The sequence below is a fragment of the Triturus cristatus genome, chromosome 12, assembly GCF_964204655.1.
Source record: "Triturus cristatus chromosome 12, aTriCri1.1, whole genome shotgun sequence".
NCBI classification, from domain to species: Eukaryota; Metazoa; Chordata; class Amphibia; order Caudata; family Salamandridae; genus Triturus; species Triturus cristatus.
In genome coordinates, this window is record NC_140595.1 from 637,038,551 (window position 1) to 637,060,190 (window position 21,640).

The 21,640-nt window shown below is 45.4% G+C and overlaps 1 protein-coding gene across 1 annotated transcript in view; it reads right to left on the bottom strand.

Annotated features, from left to right (window-relative positions):
• Nucleotides 1–3,869, bottom strand: part of MAP1LC3B (microtubule associated protein 1 light chain 3 beta) — a 42,491-nt gene extending 38,622 nt beyond the window's left edge. The window contains exon 1 of the mRNA XM_085639728.1: nt 3,656–3,869. Coding sequence (XP_085495854.1) covers nt 3,656–3,695 — 40 coding nt within the window. The 5' untranslated portion in view covers nt 3,696–3,869. The remainder of the gene's footprint in view (nt 1–3,655) is intronic.
• Nucleotides 3,870–21,640: the final 17,771 nt, after the last annotated feature.

Sequence of the window (21,640 nt, forward strand, 5' to 3'; positions counted from 1 at the left end):
TCAGATATTTTTAAGTAAAAAGTATATGTAACTTTATCCCTCTCTTTGAAGCACGGAGAGCACTGATTAGGATGCTTGCTGTAGAACGATCAATTTTATAGGCATGTCACCTTGAACTGGCCTGGGCCCTCTATTCAGAAAATAATAAAAATATCATGGCATGTATGAAACCGATGAGTCCTGAAGAATGTCAAATGTACCCACTGATACAAAATGAAATAGAAAGTTTTAATGGCAGATGTCTACTGGAAATAAAAATTATGTTGTTTACAAAGGGCAACTACACAATAACTTCTTACATCTCGAGGGGACAAGAGTGACCTCTTGAACTAGATATATTCATCAGGGATGTGCTCCCCCAGAACTGGTTAATTGTGGAGACATTGCAACAATCAAGACAGATATGTCCATTATTATGTTTAAAAAAAAAACAATGTTGATGGCAGAAAATGTATCTAATGGATCTACACTAGATTACAATGGACTTGAGATGTTATGTAGTTACCCGCAATGCAAAAGCAGTAGCATGTGGTGCAAATATTATAACAATATTAGCTAGAGTCGTCAGGGGCACAGGGAGGGTTAGCACAAACTTCAAAGGCCACTGAAGGATGACCCACCAAATAGATTGTACACAACGTTATGCAGGAGGGTGGAATTTTGAAAGATCAGCTATCAGATCAGACGAAATAAACATCTTCCTGAGACTCCCGATGGGCTTGGAAAGATAAGGGACTGCTCCAGCGCTAGTAAAAATGTACTCTATATATCACCCAGAATATACTTCCCCTTCTTTAATTGTTCACTTAAATTCGGTTGTTATGGTAAGTACTGAAGCTCAAAGTCTCGCTACATTTTCACACGACTGCCACTTAAAAAAAAAAAAAAAAAAAAGGCAGAGAGATTTGACTTTCACTCGGTGACTGTAAAGCTTTGTCGAGAGAAAGTGGTAATATCCATCCATTTTTCGAGCAGAGATGCGTGAAATGCTTTGACTAATCTAGGATGGCCGATATATACAAGTTACACAAGGGAATCTAGCATGTGCTCGTTCAAAATTAGGAGCCTGGGCAGAAACAGGCTGACTTCATCTCCCCCCCTCCCCCCCCAAACAACAGAGCATTAGCCACTAGGTCACCCCCCCAACAAAACAATGCACGCTCAGCTGCTGCTACATCAGTGACCTGAGCGAGTGACCCGAGCCCTCCCATTTCCGGGGCCGTGAGGCAAGCCACAGTGGCCACCTGGACCGCCTGAAGAAGAAAGATACCATACGAGAAGAACGAAGAGGATTCATTTGTTTAACAACCTTTTGTGGATAGTATCTGGAACCCAACTGCAGCACAATGGTGGGTGGTTAATTGTTTTTGAAACAATTAAAAAAAAAAAAAAAAAAAAAAAAACACACACACACACGGAAAAATAACTAACTTACACGTTCGTGTTCCATCAAGGACAATGTTGAAATGATCATTGGCACTAGTGTGTACGCCCGGAAAGGTGGCACAGCATATAGCCTTTTTTAAACAGGTTTTTAAAAAAGCTCTTTGATAGAGTACATGCTGTTTTAGATTTGTTACTTGCATTTTCTCTCATCATGTAAAGGTTTTAATTAACTGAATATAGGAATACTAAATTAACTCCAGTAAAAAAAATAACTCGGAGCAGGTTACCTAGCCAATTAATAGGCTTACCCAAAAAAGAAGACGTCCCGCAGCTGATTGGGAAAATCCTAATGCAGCAAAATCCCAATTACATAAATTACCAAATTCTGACAGGAAAAAGTACAAACCTGACTCAGCGCTGATGGGAAAACCCTGTGGAAAGGGCCCTGATTAAGCATCTTTGAGTCAGTTCCCCCAAAGCAATCTTCGGCAAAGTTTCAAAGAGGCTGTGCTAAACAAGGCGAAACAATCAGTAACAACTATATCAAAAGTATGCATTCACGTAGCATGCAGTAGGCAAACATAGAAATGGCACATAGTACACTGCAGCGAGCAGTAGAGTCTGCCAACTACTTTCAACAGCTACAAAGCGAAACCAAAGAATACGTCATTGAGCAAAGAGAACTGCAGTCATGTCTGTGCAGGTGTTGGGGCCGAGAACAGCCGCATGGATCCAAGAGACAATAGTATTACAGCATCCGTAATTAGACCGTCTTTCGCAAGTAACAAAACAAGATGAAGTTGCACAAACCTCCTACAATACTTATTTGTATTTCTGGTGCATCGCTACTCTGTTTTGTAGCTTTGTAAATGTACATTGTTTTGATTTTGGAGAAGACAGTTTTGAGACGAGGCCTTTAAAGCAACGACACAACTTGAAGTGTCTAACAATAAAGAAACGTTATTACCAATCACAATTAAATATGCAAATGCACCCCATGGTGTTTTGACGAACCTTCTAAAAACCATTCAACTCTGTGGTGCTCCAAAACAAGCTTACGGCGAAGAAACGGCGTGTTGTGTTGGCTTTTCAGTTATAAACGAATTGCTTAAGTTGCTTCGGAGGTGGCTTGGATTTAACAACCTATTGTTATCTTTGCGTGCGTGCTCCCTGTGTTGCCCAGGTTGGAAGAAGTTAATCAGTAGGATCGCGTTGCACACTAGTAGATGCTTTAGCTGTAACCATAAAGTCAAGGGTTCGAATCCCCACAGGAAAATGCATGGGTTTTGCGAGATCGATAAATTAGGGACAACTGGTTAGGATAACAGAACGAAGCAGTCCGTTAGGGGTCCTATACAAACCTTTATTGCCTTGTATGAAGGCTGCTCCTAGACCGTGAGCTTGGTGAACATTAGTCTAAAATAAAATAACTAAATAGCTGGTTACAATCTGCCCTGTGTAAGATTCTCAGAGGACGACCGAGAAAGCACTCCCAGTCTCATAGCTGAGCTCGTGCTGGCATCGGAAGATCTGGTGAGCAATGCCACTGACTGCTGGTGTCTGTTTATAGGTCCCTATGTGCGTCGGTCGCAGTCACATCCTGTTATTATGAAACGGAAAAAAGCAGCGTGTCCCTTTCAGCTCTAGGCTTCCTGGAATGTTTTAAGCGATATCAATAAAGACATTAGGATAAAAGTAAAAAAAAAAAAAGGGGGATTTAGAGTGAAGCCCTCCTCCACCCAGAATCTGCAGTGACGTCATCCCGACTGCTTCTTGGCAATTACCTCATCCATTTGCTTTCCTACCATATCGTACTCCCAAACACACCGACTCGCATACAGTCAGCTAGCTGTCCATAAGGGCGTTATTTCAGATGGCGATTTAATCACCCATTGTTCTAGAACGAAAACGCAGCCTGTCCAAGGCTGCCCCAGTGTGACAAAGAGCTGCATCTTCAGGGGAGTTTGGGCAGGGCGTCCACTGAAAGTAATCGAAGGAGTCTGCATTATTATTTTGATGGTAACGTGAGCGGGACTGTAATCTGCAAGGCTTTCCGTTGCCAATAAGAACAGGTCACACCATAAACACATTTCGATTTACAGAAATGAAAGACTCACCGAGTACCCTGTGAAACGGAGAATACAAATTAAAATGCATTATATAATAACATCACCTTCTAACTCCAACCCTTATAGGGCTGACTCAGGACAAGCTCCATGACATTGACAACAAACTCTTGAGGAGAACTGAGGGTGGGGGCTCGACCTACCCAGGGAGCGCCTCTGCTTGAAACACTTCTCGGAGGGCATGGCGGGCCCTCTACAGACCAGCAGGCTCTATCTCGCTCCTTTGTTTATTGGTAAGGGGCTGAGGGACGCAGATACACAAGGCCCAGTCTCCTCCTCCAAATGCCCCTTCGCTTCCTCTGCCTGCCTCCGCTGTTCTGTCTGCCCTGCCCAGGCCAGCAAAAACAAAACACACAGACGCACGCTAAGACGTCACTACGTAGCCCCGCCCACTTATCCGTAGCATGATGACTCGTCTCTGGCGCCATGTTGAGTGTGGCGTGTTGGGGTTGTCTAAACTGAGGATGAGTAAATGCACCTCTCACTTTTGATAATTCGGAGATTAACACAGACAAAAATTAATTATATTCTTTAACACTCGGTATGAAGAGGAAAGGGATGTTTACACTTCAGACAGATTACATTGGAGCAAACAGAGTTTCCACAGGTGGTTGAATCAAATTCTGGATATGTACTAGAAACTCTGGACACATTTATCTCTCAGCTTTCTATATCCCAAAATCGTTTTTTCAAGTTTCAAGAATGATCTTTAGTATCCTGACACCACAGGAAAATTACACGATAGTGCCATTAATGAGAGTAACTACATGATATGTTGGATAGGGCAACTCATTTTGTGCTTCCTTTTCCACTATTAGAAATAGAAGTGGTGTGCACCCATATCAAAGTGCTCTTTGGCAATAGAAAGAGGAATGATCTATGGTCAATCTATAGCGGCCACCTTGGATAGGGCAACATTCATCATTATTTCCTACTTGCGGAATGGTCTATGTAAATAGAAAGATGAATGATCTATCCTCTAATTGTGGCGGCTCTCTTGGATAAGACAACTCACCACATTCCACCATACTGGAATGATCAGGATCTCCACTAATGACACTCGTGCATTGACCACTGGTATCCCCTAAAATATTCAGGCCCTCTACAGACCAGCAGGCTCTATCTCGCTCCTTTGTTTATTGCTAAGGGGCTGAGGGACGCAGATACACAAGGCCCAGACTCAGTGGCGGATGGTGACATTTGAAAGTGGTGGGGCGTAAACTTTCTGTCGGAGTGCACCGTGGCGAGCGAGCGCAGCGAGCGAGCTCGAACACCTTAGAGGGGGTTCGGGGGGGGTTTTTCCCCCCGAGAAAATTTTGAAAAAAAAGTGGGTAAAGGGTGCATTTTCAAGCAAATTTGAGAAGCACAGAGACTAGAGCTGCAAACACACATAGAGCCCACTGCAGAGGGTATGTTCTTAGGTGAAGTCCTGCTGAAACTAAAATGCATTAACATTATAATCTCAGTTTCCCCACTTAACAAAGAGAGTCATCCCCAGAAAATGAGTTCCCCATCCTGTTTCTTCATTACATTTTCAGACAAAATTAGGAACATTCATAGACCATCCACACATGCATTAAGCACATTGTAAAAACAAAAAAAAGAATCACGTACAATAAAGCACAACAGGTACATGGTACAGCATGAGGTATCTGCATCACAGTGCACCTGTACTGCTAATCACATCTAACAAATTCAAAGAAAATGGAAATGGAAAAGAGGAAATGCATTTTTATTCCAAATACCACATTTCTAAAAATAGCCATCAAGTTTATGAAAGCAATGCAGCATTCTCAGAATGACAATCAATGGCTGCCCCGTGTTTCTATTGGTGAATGCTCTCCTGAGCAGGATGTGTCACCACGCTCCCAGCAGCGTGGTAGCAGTTCCCGCTGGGTTCTGTATACAAACATGGATGTCATTGGCTGTAAACTGCCCCTGGCAGCCATTTTGTTTACAGTAAACACCAGGACCTCTCCATTATTGGTCAGTAAATGTCACATGCGCTAGGCCTGTTTGGAAAACTTCCTCTCTCTGATTGGAAAAAAATAAAACAACTATATTTCCGGATTGAGCATCAGTTTTGCCCTATAATTCTCACCACTATTTTGAGGGAGAGATGAGGACAGGGTTAAATCATAGACAGCAAATCCGCCCTTACAATGCCAATGAAAATTAGAATTTAGCAAGCCCTACTTTAATATTAGTCATTCCTCGATACAGTTCAATGAGTGAATAATGTTTGTATTGTTCGCCTCACAAAGAAGCCAAATAGAATAATAAAGAGATAAAAATAGCACACAAACGTGGTGCCAACGCCGAGAAATAAAAAAAAAGTGCGCGCCTCTTAGCACGTTGCAGTCCTTCTCCAAACATTGCATGAAACCAACCAGCGTTATAATTGCTTCGAGTTGTAGCCAATTAAAGCGTAGGAACCGGACATTTAAAGGACAAAACACGACAACGGCTCCAGGTAAACAAGACACCGTAGCAAGGCTTCTGCCTCGAGGCATTTCAAAGTGCACGCAATGACACCGAACTAGTGGTCACAATAAAAAACGTCACAAGTGCGGCGACAGAATTTAAATGCCCACTTACACTTCAGGGCAAGTACGAAACCAGTGGGGCAAATCTGCGCACTTCTAGCCCCTCCTCTAGGCTTGTTCTACGGACGGGGTATGACAAAAAGGCATTAATTCATATAGTATCGGTCACTGTACACGCATTCATTTATGAATGCACGAAAGGGGGGCTGTTGCGAAACACATGAAGCCACACGTATCTGTCAAAAAACTCTCCCCGACTCCCGGGTGAGCACACGCAGATATAGTTATAAAGTAGTCAAAAACTAAGACGAGTACACACAAAGTAAACACTCTCTTTCAGGCACACCTCCCCAGTGAGCGCCATATGAATGCAATTTCAAGAGAAAGCGATCCACACACTATGTACGATCTACTCCTGTGAAGATTTGTCCACACTTTATAAACAAACTGTTTCTCTCTCACACACACACAAATATCGAGTGTGACATACAGTGACACAACTTGCTTTAAATAGGATACAAAAACAAAAAGGTAACAACTAAATCAAACATCAAGAGAGCCATAGGGCAGAGATTAGAGATTCTGATGTGTAGTTCATAAGACATATATACATATTAAAGGTGATCAAAAACAAAAAGACTAAATCAAGGGCCAATATGTATACTTTAAAAATTACTGATGTTTATTGGTCCATTTGTATTTATTCATTGTCCGTTTAAATGCAAAATGTGCATTGCCTAGTCAGGAGGTGGTAGTGGGACGGGGAGGGAGGAAGGAGGGGGTTAAAAAAAAGTTCACTTACCTGTCGGCTGCCTCCGTCCTCTCCCTGGTTCTCGGCCATCATTCATTCCCTATGAGGGCTCCTTAAACACACTCCGCTCGTGCTGCCAATTCTTACATTACTCGCTTTTCTTCATGTCCAGGCCCGCGTTGGCGCCTCTCTGCGACTGCCCCTTCAAACGGTCCAGAACACCACGTCCCCGTGACGCAACCCGGCCCTCAGCCAATCCTGGCGCTGCAGCAGCGCCACTGATTGGCTGACGGCACAGCCTACTCCTCGCCCGCCGCCTGCCCATTTAGGAGACCGAGGGGCTCCAAATGGGCATGCGCAAGGCAGCAAAAATACAAGTACGCATGACTGGGCACGGAGTAAAAAATTAAGCTCCATGCCCACTCATGCGCACTTGTGCTGCCTTTCCCAAAGGCGTCTGACAATGATGTCAGTCAACATGACACCGGACCGCCCACGGTCCGACGTCATGCTGACTGACATTCACAGAGGGAGGACTCGGGAGCTGCGGTTGCGGACATTCACAGTCACAGAGGAGGGAGCTGCAGCTGCGGGCGCGGCGCGGGCGGGGGGGCTACGCCCCAACGCCCCAATGGACGCACCGCGCCTGCCCAGACTCCTCCTCCAAATGCCCCTTTGCTTCCTCTGCTTGCCTCCGCTGTTCTGTCTGCCCTGCCCAGGCCACCAAAAACAAAACACACAGACGCACGCTAAGACGTCACTACGCTGCCCCGCCCACTTATCCGTAGCATGATGATTCGTCTCTGGCGCCATGTTGAGTGTGGCGTGTTGGGGTTGTCTAAACTGAGGATGAGTAAATGCACCTCTCACTTTTGAAAATTCGGAGATTAACACAGACAAAAATTAATTATATTCTTTAACCCTCGGTATGAAGAGGAAAGGGATGTTTACACTTCAGACAGATTACATTGGAGCAAACAGAGTTTCCACAGGCGGTTGAATCAAATTCTGGATATGTACTAGAAACTCTGGACACATTTATCTCTCAGTTTTCTATATCCCAAAATCGTTTTTTCAAGTTTCAAGAATGATCTTTAGTATCCTGACACCACAGCAAAATTACACAATAGTGCCATTGATGAGAGTAACTACATGATATGTTGGATAGGGCAACTCATTTTGTGCTTCCTTTTCCACTATTAGAAATAGAAGTGGTATGCACGCATATCAAAGTGCTCTTTGGAAATAGAAAGAGGAATGATCTATGGTCAATCTATAGCGGCCATCTTGGATAAGGCAACATTCATCATTATTTCCTACTTGCGGAATGGTCTATGGAAATAGAAAGATGAATGATCTATCCTCTAACTGTGGCGGCTATCTTGGATAAGACAACTCACCACATTCCACCATACTGGAATAATCGGGATCTCCATTAATGACACTCGTGCATTGACCACTGGTTTCCCCTAAAATATTCAGATGCTGCTTCTCCCCTCTACCTTCCTGCCTGTTTTTAGCCTCGTTAGGTACCTCCTTTTGGTCTTGAACTGAACTCACTTCTTTTAGTTTATTTTCACTAGATTTCCGGAATATGCGCCCCCCCTCTTATTATACTTCTTTGCGCTATCGCTACTGTAGTGGCCCCTTTTACTACCCCCCACACTACGCCATCACCTCATCTCCTTATCATGGCTTCCATTCAAATTAAGTCTGGAATTAACTGCTCCAAAGTCATTTATCCCCCTAATCTGTCCAAAGCAGCAGCAAAACGGTTCAAGCAGAACACCATTGAACAATTTCCAGATTCCCTCTTTGTTGACCAATTCCATAATGGGCGTCTAGGGAAGATAAAAAATGACTTCATTTTCTTCACTCACGACATCCCCTCTTGGTCCTTCAGCTTCTTAAATTCCTTTAACGTCTCCTCCGCCTCTTCTTTCCCACATGGGAAGCGGCTACAAATTTCTCCCTCCGCTTGCTTTAATGGCTCTCTCACCATTACACTTTATAACAATGGCACTGTCATGATCCAAGCTACAGACTCCTGTCTCTCTCTCTTTGACCACCTCTTCCACTCCCTTCGTCCCACCCCTGCGACTATGATCTCTCTCGATTCTTCTTCTTCTAGCTTATCTACTTTCTCCCTTTCCCCCCCCCATGATCTCCCTATATTCCTTCAGACAGCTCTCCCGGGAGTCTCAGGTCTACCCTTTATCCCCCCCTTCTCTGGCTCCCTCCCCTCCCCTCCCATTCTGCCCCCTTCCCAATTTGTTCTCCCCCTTATCTCGTCTGCTTCTCCTCCCCACCCTGCATCTCCCCAATATTCCAATGCCATCTCCCGCCCCCTAAACCCCCTATTCCTACCCATTTCCCCCCCACTTAATCCACGTTTCTTACAACCTGAACTACCGATCAACTCGCCTTACCCTCCCCCTTTCCTCCCCCTTCTCATCCCGTTCCGCTCTTCCCCTTCCCTCGTACCTTCAATTCTGTTCTTACACCTCCCGTCTCTCTACAACCTACACTCCCCCTCCTATGCCTCACATCTCTGTCTCCCCTCATTGTAATTCCATCCTCTTCCCTCCCTATGACCATACAGTCTTTCCTCCTCCTATGCTTCACAACCCTGTCTCCCCTCTTGGTAATTCCGTCCTCTACCCTCCCTTTGACCTTACAGTCCCTCACTCCTCCCACAACTACCATCTAGCCCACCCCCCACTCTGCCTGGTGCCTGTCCTCCTACATTCACCTTTCATAGCCCATGGTGCCTGGCCTGCACCATCTCTCTTCTCCCCATTCCTCTGGCCTTACATTGACCCCCCTCCCTCCCCTCCCTGTACAGTCCCTTCTCCTCTCATCTTACCGTATCCCTGGCCTTCCCTTGACCCCCCTCCTCCCACCCTCCACCTCCCGCCTTCCCTTTCTACTTCTCAGTTTTCACCTCCTACTTATGATCTCTATTCTTCACCTCTGCTTAACACCAGTAAAAATATCACTGTAATGCCATCCACTCCTTTCTACCACCATCTTTCCCCACCTTCGACCCTTGCACCCCAACATTCTCCCCAGTACCCCTCATCCCCCTGTCCTCCTTAACCTACTTCACTCCCTCCCTTAATCATCGTGCCACCCAATACTCCGTGCTCAGCCCACCCCTCCCTGGAAAATAAACTTGATTCTCTCATCTCTTCCATTTCCCAGCTTGAAGCGTCCATTTCACTTTTAAGTGCTAAGATATCCCCCTCCCTAATAACCTCCAGAGGAGTTCCTTGCTCCTGTGCCCCAATAAAGCCAACCACAGTCTGTCCTCCACAGACATCACCAACTTACTGGCTAGCAACAAGACTACCAACGTCAATCCCCCTCCACTCCCCTCTCCTAACAATTCTACTCAATTCACTATTCAGACCATCTCTTCCGTCAGAATTTACCAGCCTCCCTCTCAAGGGGCACCCTCATTCAAGAATCTAATCCCTATCTCCCTTAACAGCCCAAACACTCCCATCACCAAAACAGTTGCATCGGAGCTACATTGTATGCTCCACAACTGCAGATCTGCAACCAAACACAAACTGGAAATCTCTGACACTATCACCCACCACAATCTCGACATGCTCTTTCTTACTGAGATCTGGTTCAATGACTCCTCTCACACTTTGTTTGATCTTCTGATACCTACCGAATACTCTATCCTCAGAAAAGACAGAAAAGACAAGATCGGGGGAGGTGTTGGCTATTATCTTCTGAAACTCCCTTCAAATTAAAGCCTTTCCTACCATCTTCTTCCGCACATTCGAATGCCTATCCCTAGAACTTAAAGTTCATCACGGCTCACCCTTCAGGTTCCATGCCATCTACCACCCGCCTGGCAACTGCTCTTCCTTCATGGAGGAACTCACCGAATTCATTAGTGACCAATATTCTCAAAGCGACAGGCAGATCTTCCTAGGTGACTTCAATCTCCACAGGGGCTCCGTGGAAGACTCAGCTGCCAACAAGCTAGCAACCTTTCTCTGAGCTAACGATCTTGTCCAACACTGCTCGGAAATTACACACGCCAAGGGCTCAATTCTGGACCTTGTAATTTCTAAAATCAGACCAGCTTACAATTGCTCCCCCTATCCATGTAGACTGGTCCGACCATTTCCTCATTCCCTTCCGTTTTCACCTTTCACACGTTATAACTCTCGGACAACCTAAAAGGGCTTCTACCTGGTTCCGCAACACTAAAAACATTGATCTTGAGACTCTGTGTGATTCTGCTATGCGTTCACTTCCTAGTCTAGACCCTAACGCGGATGTCAACGATCTCACCCCCCATTGCCTCTCAATCCTTGCAGTCGAAATCGACAATGTCGCTCCACTCTAAAGCAAAAGGAAAAGACCCACCCTCTCAGCACCTTGGTTCAATAAAGCTCTCTATGACGAAAGGAAAAACCTTAGAATCTTGGAGAAACATTGGAGACAATCGCCATCCACCTCCAATCTCTCTCTTTTATGTTCGGCAAGATCCAAATATCACAAGCACATCTTCCTTGAAAAAGCATCACATTTCAGATCCCTCCTCGACTCAGCTAAAAACAGACTCAAAAAACATTTCAACCTCATCAAAAGCCCAAACTGCTCTCCCCAAACCATCAAACCTGAGGATGCCTCAAAGAAAGCAACTGAATTCGCTATATTCTTTGATGAAAAGCTCAAATCACTGGTGGATCAGGTCACCTACTCCACCCCCATTGAGGAGCGAAATGTTTTAGTCACTTGGCAGAACTTTGCCACCATCTCGGAAGATGACCTCCTCAAATGCATCCTCGAAACCAAACCCTCCAACCATTCTTCTGACCCCATCCCTAGTGTCATCGCCATTGATTTCTATACCAATACTCTCTCTTATTGGACCAGGTTAGTTAATCTCTTCCTCAGTCAAGGATCCCTCCCAACTATCCTCAAAACAGGACTGGTTACCCCCCTTCTCAAAAAAACCTCCGCAGATGTGAACGACCTCAATAACTTCCGCCCCATCACCAATCTCCCTTTTCTTTAAAAATCACAGAAAAATGTGTTGCAAAACAACTTTCCCAACACATTATGGACAATAATCTCCTTGACGTGTTCCAGTCTGGCTTTATTCAAAATTGCAGCACTGAAAAAGCCCTGCTGCAAGTGATCAATGATGCGCTGCATATACTCGATTCGGGGGAATCGTGCCTTCTGATTCTTCTTGACCTCGCTGCAGCCTTTGACACTGTTAATCACAACACCCTCCTTAACACTCTTCCTCAGAGAATGGGCGTGGAAGGGACAAGGCTTAATGGTTTTCCTCATTCCTCTCGGACAGATCCCAAATGATCAAGATTGCGAACAGTCTCTCGTCTCCACTGGTGGTTGGTCAAGGAGTCCCTCAAGGTCCTATCCTTGCACCCACTCTGTTTAATCTCTGTCCGGAACCATTAGGGAACCTCCTAAGCAAATCCGGAATCCTCTACCATCTCTATGCGGATGACACCCAAATCTACCTCAAGGTGTCTTCCTCACAAGATCTCTCACTACTTAACTCTACTCTCAACTCTATTCACAACTGGATGTTAGTTCACCAACTCATTCTCAATCCCTCCATAACTAAATTCCTCCTCCTATCTACCTCTCTCTCCCCGCCTACTGTTCAATCCTGGATGGATCAGCTGAATTTACTCAACAGTAAACCCATCATGGTTGACTGCGCTAAATCCCTAGGTGTCATACTTGACAAAAGACTCAACCTAATCTCACACATCAACTCCATTGCCAAGAATGCACGTTATCAGCTGCGCCTTCTGTGGGGTATTCGTCGGTTCTTCCCGGAGAAAGACCTAAAAACCTTGGTCCAATCGCTAGTTCTCTCTAGACTGGATTATTATAATTCTCTTCTGACTGGCCTTCCCAAATCTCACCTCTCCCCCCTCAAATCCGTCCTCCATTCAGCAGCTCGCTTCATCTCAGGGTCCAAACGAAGTGACCACATCACTTCTATCCTGTCTTCTCTCCGATGGCTTCCTATCGAGGCAAGAGCTATTTACAAACCGGCTTGCAAAACCCCCAAAGCCTTGCACATTTCCTCCCCTCACTATCTGACGAATAAAGTGAAATTGTCTGGATGCTTGAGACCTTCTCGGAATGCGGAAAAGTTTCTGCTTGAGCCCCCCTCCTTCAAAAGGGAAAAATTGATGGCTCAATCATTCTCAGGTAATGCGGTGAGAATCTGGAACTCGCTTCCTCCATTGCTCCGTGCCACCACTTTCATCCTGATCTTCAAAGCGGACCTCAAATCTCTTATATTCCAAAGACACTTTCAGAACTAATTCCTTCATTCTCAGACCCCGCCAGGAAGTTCGTTAGTCATTGTAAATTTTGTAATATTTCTTTTTTTTTGTACATTCCTTGCTTGCTGTGTTTGATATTGTGTTCTTGCCTGCTATGTTTTCCCTATCTCCTCTTGCTTGCTGTGTTTGATTCTGTGTCCTGCTATATTTGTAAGTTCTATTTTGTAACATTTCTCTCATGTAACATAACTGGTTCTATTGTACAGCGCTCTGACACCTTCGGGTAAAGTCCGCGCTTTATAAAAATGCATAAATAAATTAATAAATATATAAATATGTAACCCAGGTTCGACTGACGGATATACTGGCAAGTTTTACATTGGTTTACCTGTGTTATTTCTATGTTTTCACGGTGTCAATGTGTGACGGAACCCATTATGTGCGAAACTTTGAATAACGCTTGTAACTCGTTATATTTCTGAAATTCCTAATTTTGTGAAATATAATGATCAGCCAACATCATAAATGTCTCGAAGCAAACTGCATCCTGGACCCCTCCCAATCTGGATTCCGCAGTAACCACAGCACCGAAACCGCCCTACTTGCAGCCACAGACGACATCTGTAATCTCCTCGACCAAGGACACACAGCAGCCCCGATCCTACTCGACCTCTCTGCAGCATTCAACACCGTCTCCCACCACACACAAACCACCAGACTCCACGACGCCGTGATGCAAGAAACCGCCCTCGACTGGATCCACTCGTTCCTCACTGGCAGAACCCAAAGAGTCAGACTACCACCCTTCCTTTCCAAACCCACGGAAATCAACTGCGCAGTGCCCTAAGGATCATCGCTCATCCCCACACTGCTCAACATCTACATGGCCCCCTCACCCCCATTGCCAGAAAGAACGGACTCAGCATAGTATCCTACGCCGACGACACCCAGCTCATCCTCTCCCTCACCAAGGACCCAATCACCACCACACTCAACTTGCAGGAAGCAATGATGGACGTCGTATCCTGGATGAGCAGAAACAGCCTGAAGCTCAACTCAGAGAAGACAGAAGTCCTCGTCCTCAGACCCTCCCCCTCCGCTTGGGACGACACCTGGTGGCTGTAGTAATGACACCGGACACCAGGGTTACAGGAACAGATGTTTATTTCCAAATAAGTTCCTCTCGCAGAAGCTTTTATTCCTCACACGTCCTTATTTTTCCTTACTTCTGTGCCAATGTATCTTCTTTTTCCACCTTCTCGCACTCCTTACTCGCGCTCACACCCAGGTAGACAGCTCCCTTCCTTTTCTCATGACAGGACAACCGGAAACTTCTACCGATCATGCTCCCTAATGCTTTGGTGTCACTACATCTGGCTGGCGATCGTCGCCAAAAAATGTAGTAATGACACCGGTCACCAGGGTTACAGGAACAGACGTTTATTTCCAAATAATTTCCTCAGAGCAAACACAGGAGCGTGTTCCATCAACGCCAGCCAAACACCAACTGTCGCCAATGGAACAGCGCGCGACGGACGTTCTTAATAAACGGAACAATAGGGACTGGACGCAGCCGAGTCCAAAAAGGTAAATGTGACATCACTACAATGGCTCACCGCCCTCGGCAGCCCCCCACACCCACGAACCATGCCCAAAACCTCAGCATCATACCCGACTCCTCCCTCTCCATGAGCCGACAGGTCAGCGCCGTCGCCTTCAGCTGCTTCAACACCCTCCAAATCCTCCAAAAGATCTTCAAGTGGATCCCCCACGAATCAAGGAAAGCCATCACCCACACGCTCATCACCAGCAGACTGGACTACTGCAAAGCCCTCTACGCCGGGATCAACAAGTCTCTTATCCGCCAACTTCAGACCATACAGAACACTGCAGCCAAATTCATCCTCGACATCTCTCGACACAAGCGCACCACACAACACCTACGAAACCTCCACTGGCTCCCCGTTGAGAAGAGAGTCACGTTCAAGATACTCACCCACGCCTACAAATGCACCCACAACACCGCACCCCAATACCTCAACGATAGAATCTCCCTCCACGTACCCAAAAGAAACCTCAGATCCGCCGAACTCGCCACCGCCGAAATCCCACGCATCTGCAGAGCCAGAACAGGTGGAAGAACCTTCTCCCACGTCGCAGCCAAGACCTGGAAAGAGCTCCCGCTCAACATCAGACGCTTCCCCTCCCTAAACATCTTCAGGAAGATGCTCAAGACCTAGCTCTTCGACTGAACGGAGCTGCTTACCCCCCCCCCCCAGCGCCTTGAGACCCTCACGGGTGAGTAGTGCGCTTATAATTCCCTGATTTGATTGAGAAAGTTTTGCAGTGGTCCCCAATTCTATTTTCCCTTCATGTAAATATCACAGTAGGCCAGGTTAATTTTTTCCATTGTTTTATATGTTGTGGAAATCGGTAAGAGTGCTGATAATTATGCCAGTCTCTCAAATAAGGTCAAACAAAATGCCTGCTTCTGACCTTCTAAAGGTGTGTATTGTCTCTTGTCTCTCACTTACAGTCCTGCCAAGTTGTCCCCACACGACTAGCTGCTCACTCCAGGTTTTTTCTATGCATTGTGGAAACTGTAGCATTATTTACCCTTTTTAAAACCAGTACTACCAGCCCCAGAATTAAAAGGAAAACCTGTCCCAGTCTATCTATCCATGCAAGGGCCTGAGAACTTGGCAACTAGGCTCTTGTCCACTCTGTCCGTACAGCTATTGAATATATGCCTCACATAAAGTGGTGGTGGTCCTAGGTAGCCTATATACACAAAGGTATCCCCCAGTTAATTTAAGGCCTAAGAGGAGGGGGAAAAAGGGTAAGTACAATTAGAACAACCTCTTATCTGGCCTATCTAATTTCAAAATTGGTAATTACTCAAAAAAGACATTTCCCCATGAAACAGAATCTCAGCACAGAAACTACTTAATATGACAAAGTCTACACACAGAAAACTGCTTTCATTCTAGGTTTTTTATTTATTTATTTATTTTTTGTCCTCATTCGCCTTTAACCCTAATAACCAAATCGGCTGTTCATACCCCTACTTGACGGTCTGGGATAGCGCCGACTTTTTGATGAATTCTATCGGTACCTTCAGCCTGTAGGGGTATCTTTCCAGACCGACTTGCTACTTTCCCCCTAAAAAAGGGGGTAGGTTTTTCTCCCGCCTGATCTTTACGACCAGATGGACTCTTTCGATGTCCCGGGGAAAGACCCAACATAGTCCAGGGAGTTTCCAATAGGCATAATCATTGGACCCGCCCTTCGTTATAACATTTTCTCAATGAAAGTAACATAACAGATCTAAGAATTTATCTTAACTGCTTCCAACTAAGCAACGGGTCCCAGTATGCAACGTTCTTTCGACTCCCAAATCTAGCCAAGTCCATCTTAGATGTTTCATGTAACGAGGTCAGCCAGTCCGAATGTTTGGGAGGAACAGGGTCTGCTCACCTTATGCAGATTTGTCTCCTTGCCAGTAAAATTGAGTAAAATAAAAGTGATCTTGCTGGTCCCATAATATGGCTGTGAAGACCAAAAATTATCAGAGAAAGGTCCATTTGAATTGGTATTCTCAGAATACTCTCCATTATTGTTCGAACCTCTTCCCAGAACAAACCGATTGAGGGGCAGTCTTTAAACATATGTGAATCCGCTGCTTCTGCCAACCCACATTTTTTACAGTTGACTTGAGAGTCTTTTACAATTTTAGATAGCCTAAGGGGGGATAAATATGCTCGATGTAACGTAAAAATATGATTTCTCTTCAGCCATGCAGGTTTGACTATGCTGAAGAGATTTTTAAAAGAGTCCTCCCACAGTAGATCACACTGTACATTTGGAATCTTTTCGCTCCAGAGCTCGTTGGCCAGCTTAAAATCCCCATCCACCACCCCTTCTATAGCCCAATACCAAAAAGAAACCTCATTCTTTCCTGCTGGTCTCTCAACCAACTGCTGGTTTAAGCTGTTTCCTTCACCAATATGTCTATTCTGTTTGATCTGGGACTGAATCAGCTTTGTAGCTGAAGATACTTGAATCTTGAGAGGCCAGTACCCACTCTGCTCTTTAAATCTTCCCATGAGATGCATGTTTTGTTTCTAATAAGATCTCCCCATACTTCTAGTCCCGCATCTTTAAGTGGTGTTGCCAGCTTATCCTGAAGACATTCGGGCGAGCCCGGTGAGTCCCAGAGTGGTGCTAGATTAGAGAAGTAGTTGAGACCTATCATGTTTTTTAATCTTGCCCACATTCTGGCAAATCCCTGTAGGACCTTCAGTTTAACTTTGTTTTTTTTTTTTAATAAACTTTTTATTGTATATACAGTTTGGCACAAGCTTAGCATACAGTACATAGACACAGTATATCCAGACATCTGTGTTCTTTCAGTCAATGGCACAGTGACTTTACAGGTATCATAGCTGTGGACAACTCCCCATCCCTCAAATTCCGGCCTCCCCATAACTCCCGTCTTCAGATTCCCCCTCCGCCCGCATCTCAGGAGGCTCGCAGATATATCCCCTGAATTTATTCCACGCCCCCCATACTCTGCTCTACTTCTTCGGACACCCTCGATGAATGAAAACTGCCCTCTCGGCCATCATAGCAGTGTCTAGATCTCCACACCATGCAGCGAGTGTTGGTGATTCTATCGCACCCCATTTCTGTGCGATGTTGCGCTTCGCCATCAGTATCCCTAGCGTGGCCCGTTCCTGCATTGGGCGCGTGAGGTCGTTTGGTTCCCAAATGTTTAGCAAGCATCTTCTGGGTTCCGGCATTAACGACACCTCTACCGCCTGTGATATGGTCCTCATTACTTTTACCCAGTATTCCCTGATCTTAGTACACTCCCACACCGTATGAAAGAATGTGCCTTCCTCCCCACAACGTCTCAAGCAGTATGGGTGCGGCGCCAACCCTATTGTGTGAAGAGTGTGTCTCGTGCAGTAGGTTCTGTGTAAGATTTTAAGCTGTACTAATTTAAGTTTGGAGGGTATTCCCACCTCCCGCGGTGAGGCCAGCGCCTCCCGCCATTCAAAATCATCGAAGTCGCCCAAATCCCGGGACCACCTCTCCCTGAGCGCTACATGTGGGTCGGGTAAATTGTTTACTAATTTACAGTAGGTAATGGAGGTCGCCCGCTTCGGCATGTAGTCTGTCAGCAGCCTATCCTCCAGGGGGGTGGCCTCCGGAACCTCAGTGCCGGACGGCAAGACCGCCTGCAATGCATGTTTTATTTGCGTTCGTAGGCGCTCAAAGGGTCTCACCCCCCCCTTGTGCCATAAGTCCCCCACCGTGGATATACCAATTGCATTCCATTTGTCAAAGCCTTTGCACTGTTTTAGGCCGCCCAAACGTTGTGTATCCCATAGAGGGGTAAGTTGGGTTATCGTTCCTTTCCAGCCCAGTTTGGCGTGTGCTTCATACCATAGGTCGACCGTCTGTTTGGTGGGTCCGATCACCGCCGGTGAACGCCTTCTATTATATAGTGCAGACATCATGCCCTCATTCCCTAGCCCATGCCTGTCTGCCTTGAAGGTGGGATCTGCCTGCGGGGCGTGTATCCATTAGTTGATTACTTTCAATTGGGCCGCCCAATAATATAGTTTTATGTCGGGGAGTGCAATGCCGCCGTCATACCACCCTTTAGTCAATTTGCGCTGCGCTATGCGTGCCGGTTTGTTCCCTCATAACAGTCCGGAGACCTGGGTCGCTATCTTTTTGAAATAATCAGCTGGCACGGGGTATGGTGTATTTTCCAAAGCGTACAGGAACCGAGGCAGCGCCATCATTTCAGTTGAACTTTTTTGAAAAAGTTTTGATCGCCAAATTTAAACATAAAACCCGCCTTCGACAGACCCTCCCCTTTTAACATAGCTAGTAACATGTCTCCTTCCCCTATGACAGTCGGAGTTTTTAGTAGCATCCGGGAGTATGTGAGTTGAAAAGCCCACGCATAATATTGAAGATCAGGTAACGCTAGACCTCCCTTCTCTCTCCTCTGCCTTAGCTTTTTCCAGGCTATCCTGGTAGATCTGTACGCTCACACAAAAGAGTTTATTTCACTTTGAAATATTTCAATAGTGCCCTTGTCGAAATGAAGAGGGATTGTATTGAAGAGGAAAGTGACCTTAGGTAATATTGACATTTTAACAAGGTTTACCCTTCCCAAGATAGACAAAGGGAGATGAGCCCATGTCTTCATCTGCTTCTGACATTCACGAAGGGCTCTAATTAAGTTAACATCTGCTAATTTATCTATATCTTGGTCAACTCTGACCCCGAGATAGCGTATATTATGACTTCTGCTATGGATTGTGCCCAAGATGTTCCAAGTCATAATTTCTGTTTTCCAGCATTTATCTCATAGCCTGAGACCTGCCCAAATTCTTCGGCCAATTTAATTACTGCTGGGAAAGTTGTGTCCAAATCCGCTGATAATATCAGAATGTCATCCGCATACAATGCCACTTTCCTCTCCCAATCCCCGTGACTGAAAGGCTCAGTGTCAAGATCTTCTCTGAGCTTCTGTGCAAATTGCTCAATATAAATGTCAAACAACAGGGGGGAGAGGAGACAGCCCTGTCGAGTCCCTCTAGTAATACTAAATGCCTTGGTAAGAGTACCGTTGACCAAGAGCTTGGCAGATGGTGCCGAATATAGCAACTGTATGGTGCGACAAAACTTGTCTCCCAAGTTGAATTTTGCCATAACTTCTGACAGGTAGATCCAATTTACCCTGTCAAAAGCCTTAGTGGCATCTAAAGTTAAAGCTGCCAGGGGGAGTGAGTAGGTGGAAGCGATGTCAATTGCACCAACCAGATCGCGGGTGAGGTCTGCCAATTGTCTCCCTTTTACGAACCCCTTCTGGTCCCCAACCTGTTCGCTAAAATGGAGGTAAAGATTTTATAGTCAGTGTTTGAAAGCGATATGGGGCAATATGACCCGCAGCTAGAAGGATTTTTACGAGGTTTTAAAATCAGGACTACTGTAGCATCATTCCATGATGCAGGAGGACTAGCTCCCTCCAAAAATATTTTATTAAATAGTCGAGTTAAGATTGGGATTATACTCTCCCCGAGTGATCTATATAATTCGACTGGTAGACCATCGGGTCCAGCAGCTTTCCCTCTTTTACAGTCTACCAATACCTTCCTCACCTCTTCTTGCGTTATACTCTGTTCTAAATCTGACTGTTGGTCTGCACTAATAGGTGTTAAGGTGATTTCCTTCAACCATATTCTCACTCTAGTTTTGTTCTCTCTGGGGGTCTCTTTATATATCTCCTGAAAGTATTCCAGGAAGGCCTCCCCAATACCTTCAGCCGAGGATATGGAGGCTGCACCGTTACTCCCAGAAATTTCCTTTATGTGATTGCGGAGCTGGTCTGCTTTGGTTTTCCAAGCAAGTAATTTCCCGGCTCCTTCCCCATACTCAAAGTGGGCGATCTTGCTAGCCTCCCACCTGCTCATGAGCCTCCCCTGAAGAGTGGCCTCCAATTTTTCCTTCAGGGATTTACATTCATCTAGATCTTCCTTCTGGCCAACCCCTGCCTGGCTATTCATTCTTGCCTCCACTATCCTCATTTCTTGTTCCAGAGCTGAAATCTCTTCTCTGTACGTTTTGCGCCTATAGCTTGACCTATTAGTTATCATACCCCTCAAAAAGGCTTTAAGAGTGTCCCATATTATATTAATGCCGGCTGTACCCGTATTGGCCACTAAAAATAGAATTGCTTCTCTCGAGAGAAAACTTGTTTCCTCTTCTTCGTGTAACAATGTCCGATCGAAGGACCATGTTCTACCCTGTTGTGTTTGGGTACAGTCTAAGGTCAACAAAATGCCAGAGTGATCAGACAGATTTGATGGCAGATACCTTATATCTTTTACTCTGTCACTAAGACTATAGCTAATCAAAACATAGTCAATTTGTGACTTATGTTTATATTTAAAATTCCTGTAGGATACCCCCAACTGTTGTCCTGATCTCTCTCTCCAGATGTCACTGAGCCCTAATTGAGACATTATTGTCAAAAGGGACACCCTGGATCTTGAAGGTACTGTCGCTCTGCTATTGGAGGATTTATCTCATTTAGGGTTCAGAACAATATTAAAATCTCCTGCCCAAATCACAGGCTCTGGAAAGTCCAATAAGTGTGAGGAAATAGTATGAAGGCTGGAAGAGTCATCCTGATTCGGCCCGTAATACCCCACCAAAGTGACGAGGGTACCCTTTAAAATAATCTTCAAAATCAACCATCTCCCCCCTGGGTCCCCCTTATATTGTAGGACCTGTACTTAGCTGTTTTTTTAAAGAGAATCAGCACTCCTCTAATATTGGCCGTCTGGTTGGTGCAAACAAAAGAATCCACCCATTTCTGAGATCTCAATATGTCTTTTGTTTCTGCCTTGAGAAGGTGTGTCTCCTGAATTACCATGACCTGCGCAGGGGAATCTTTTAAATATTGTAGGATCTTTGCTCTACATAACCTCACGCGTAGGCCAT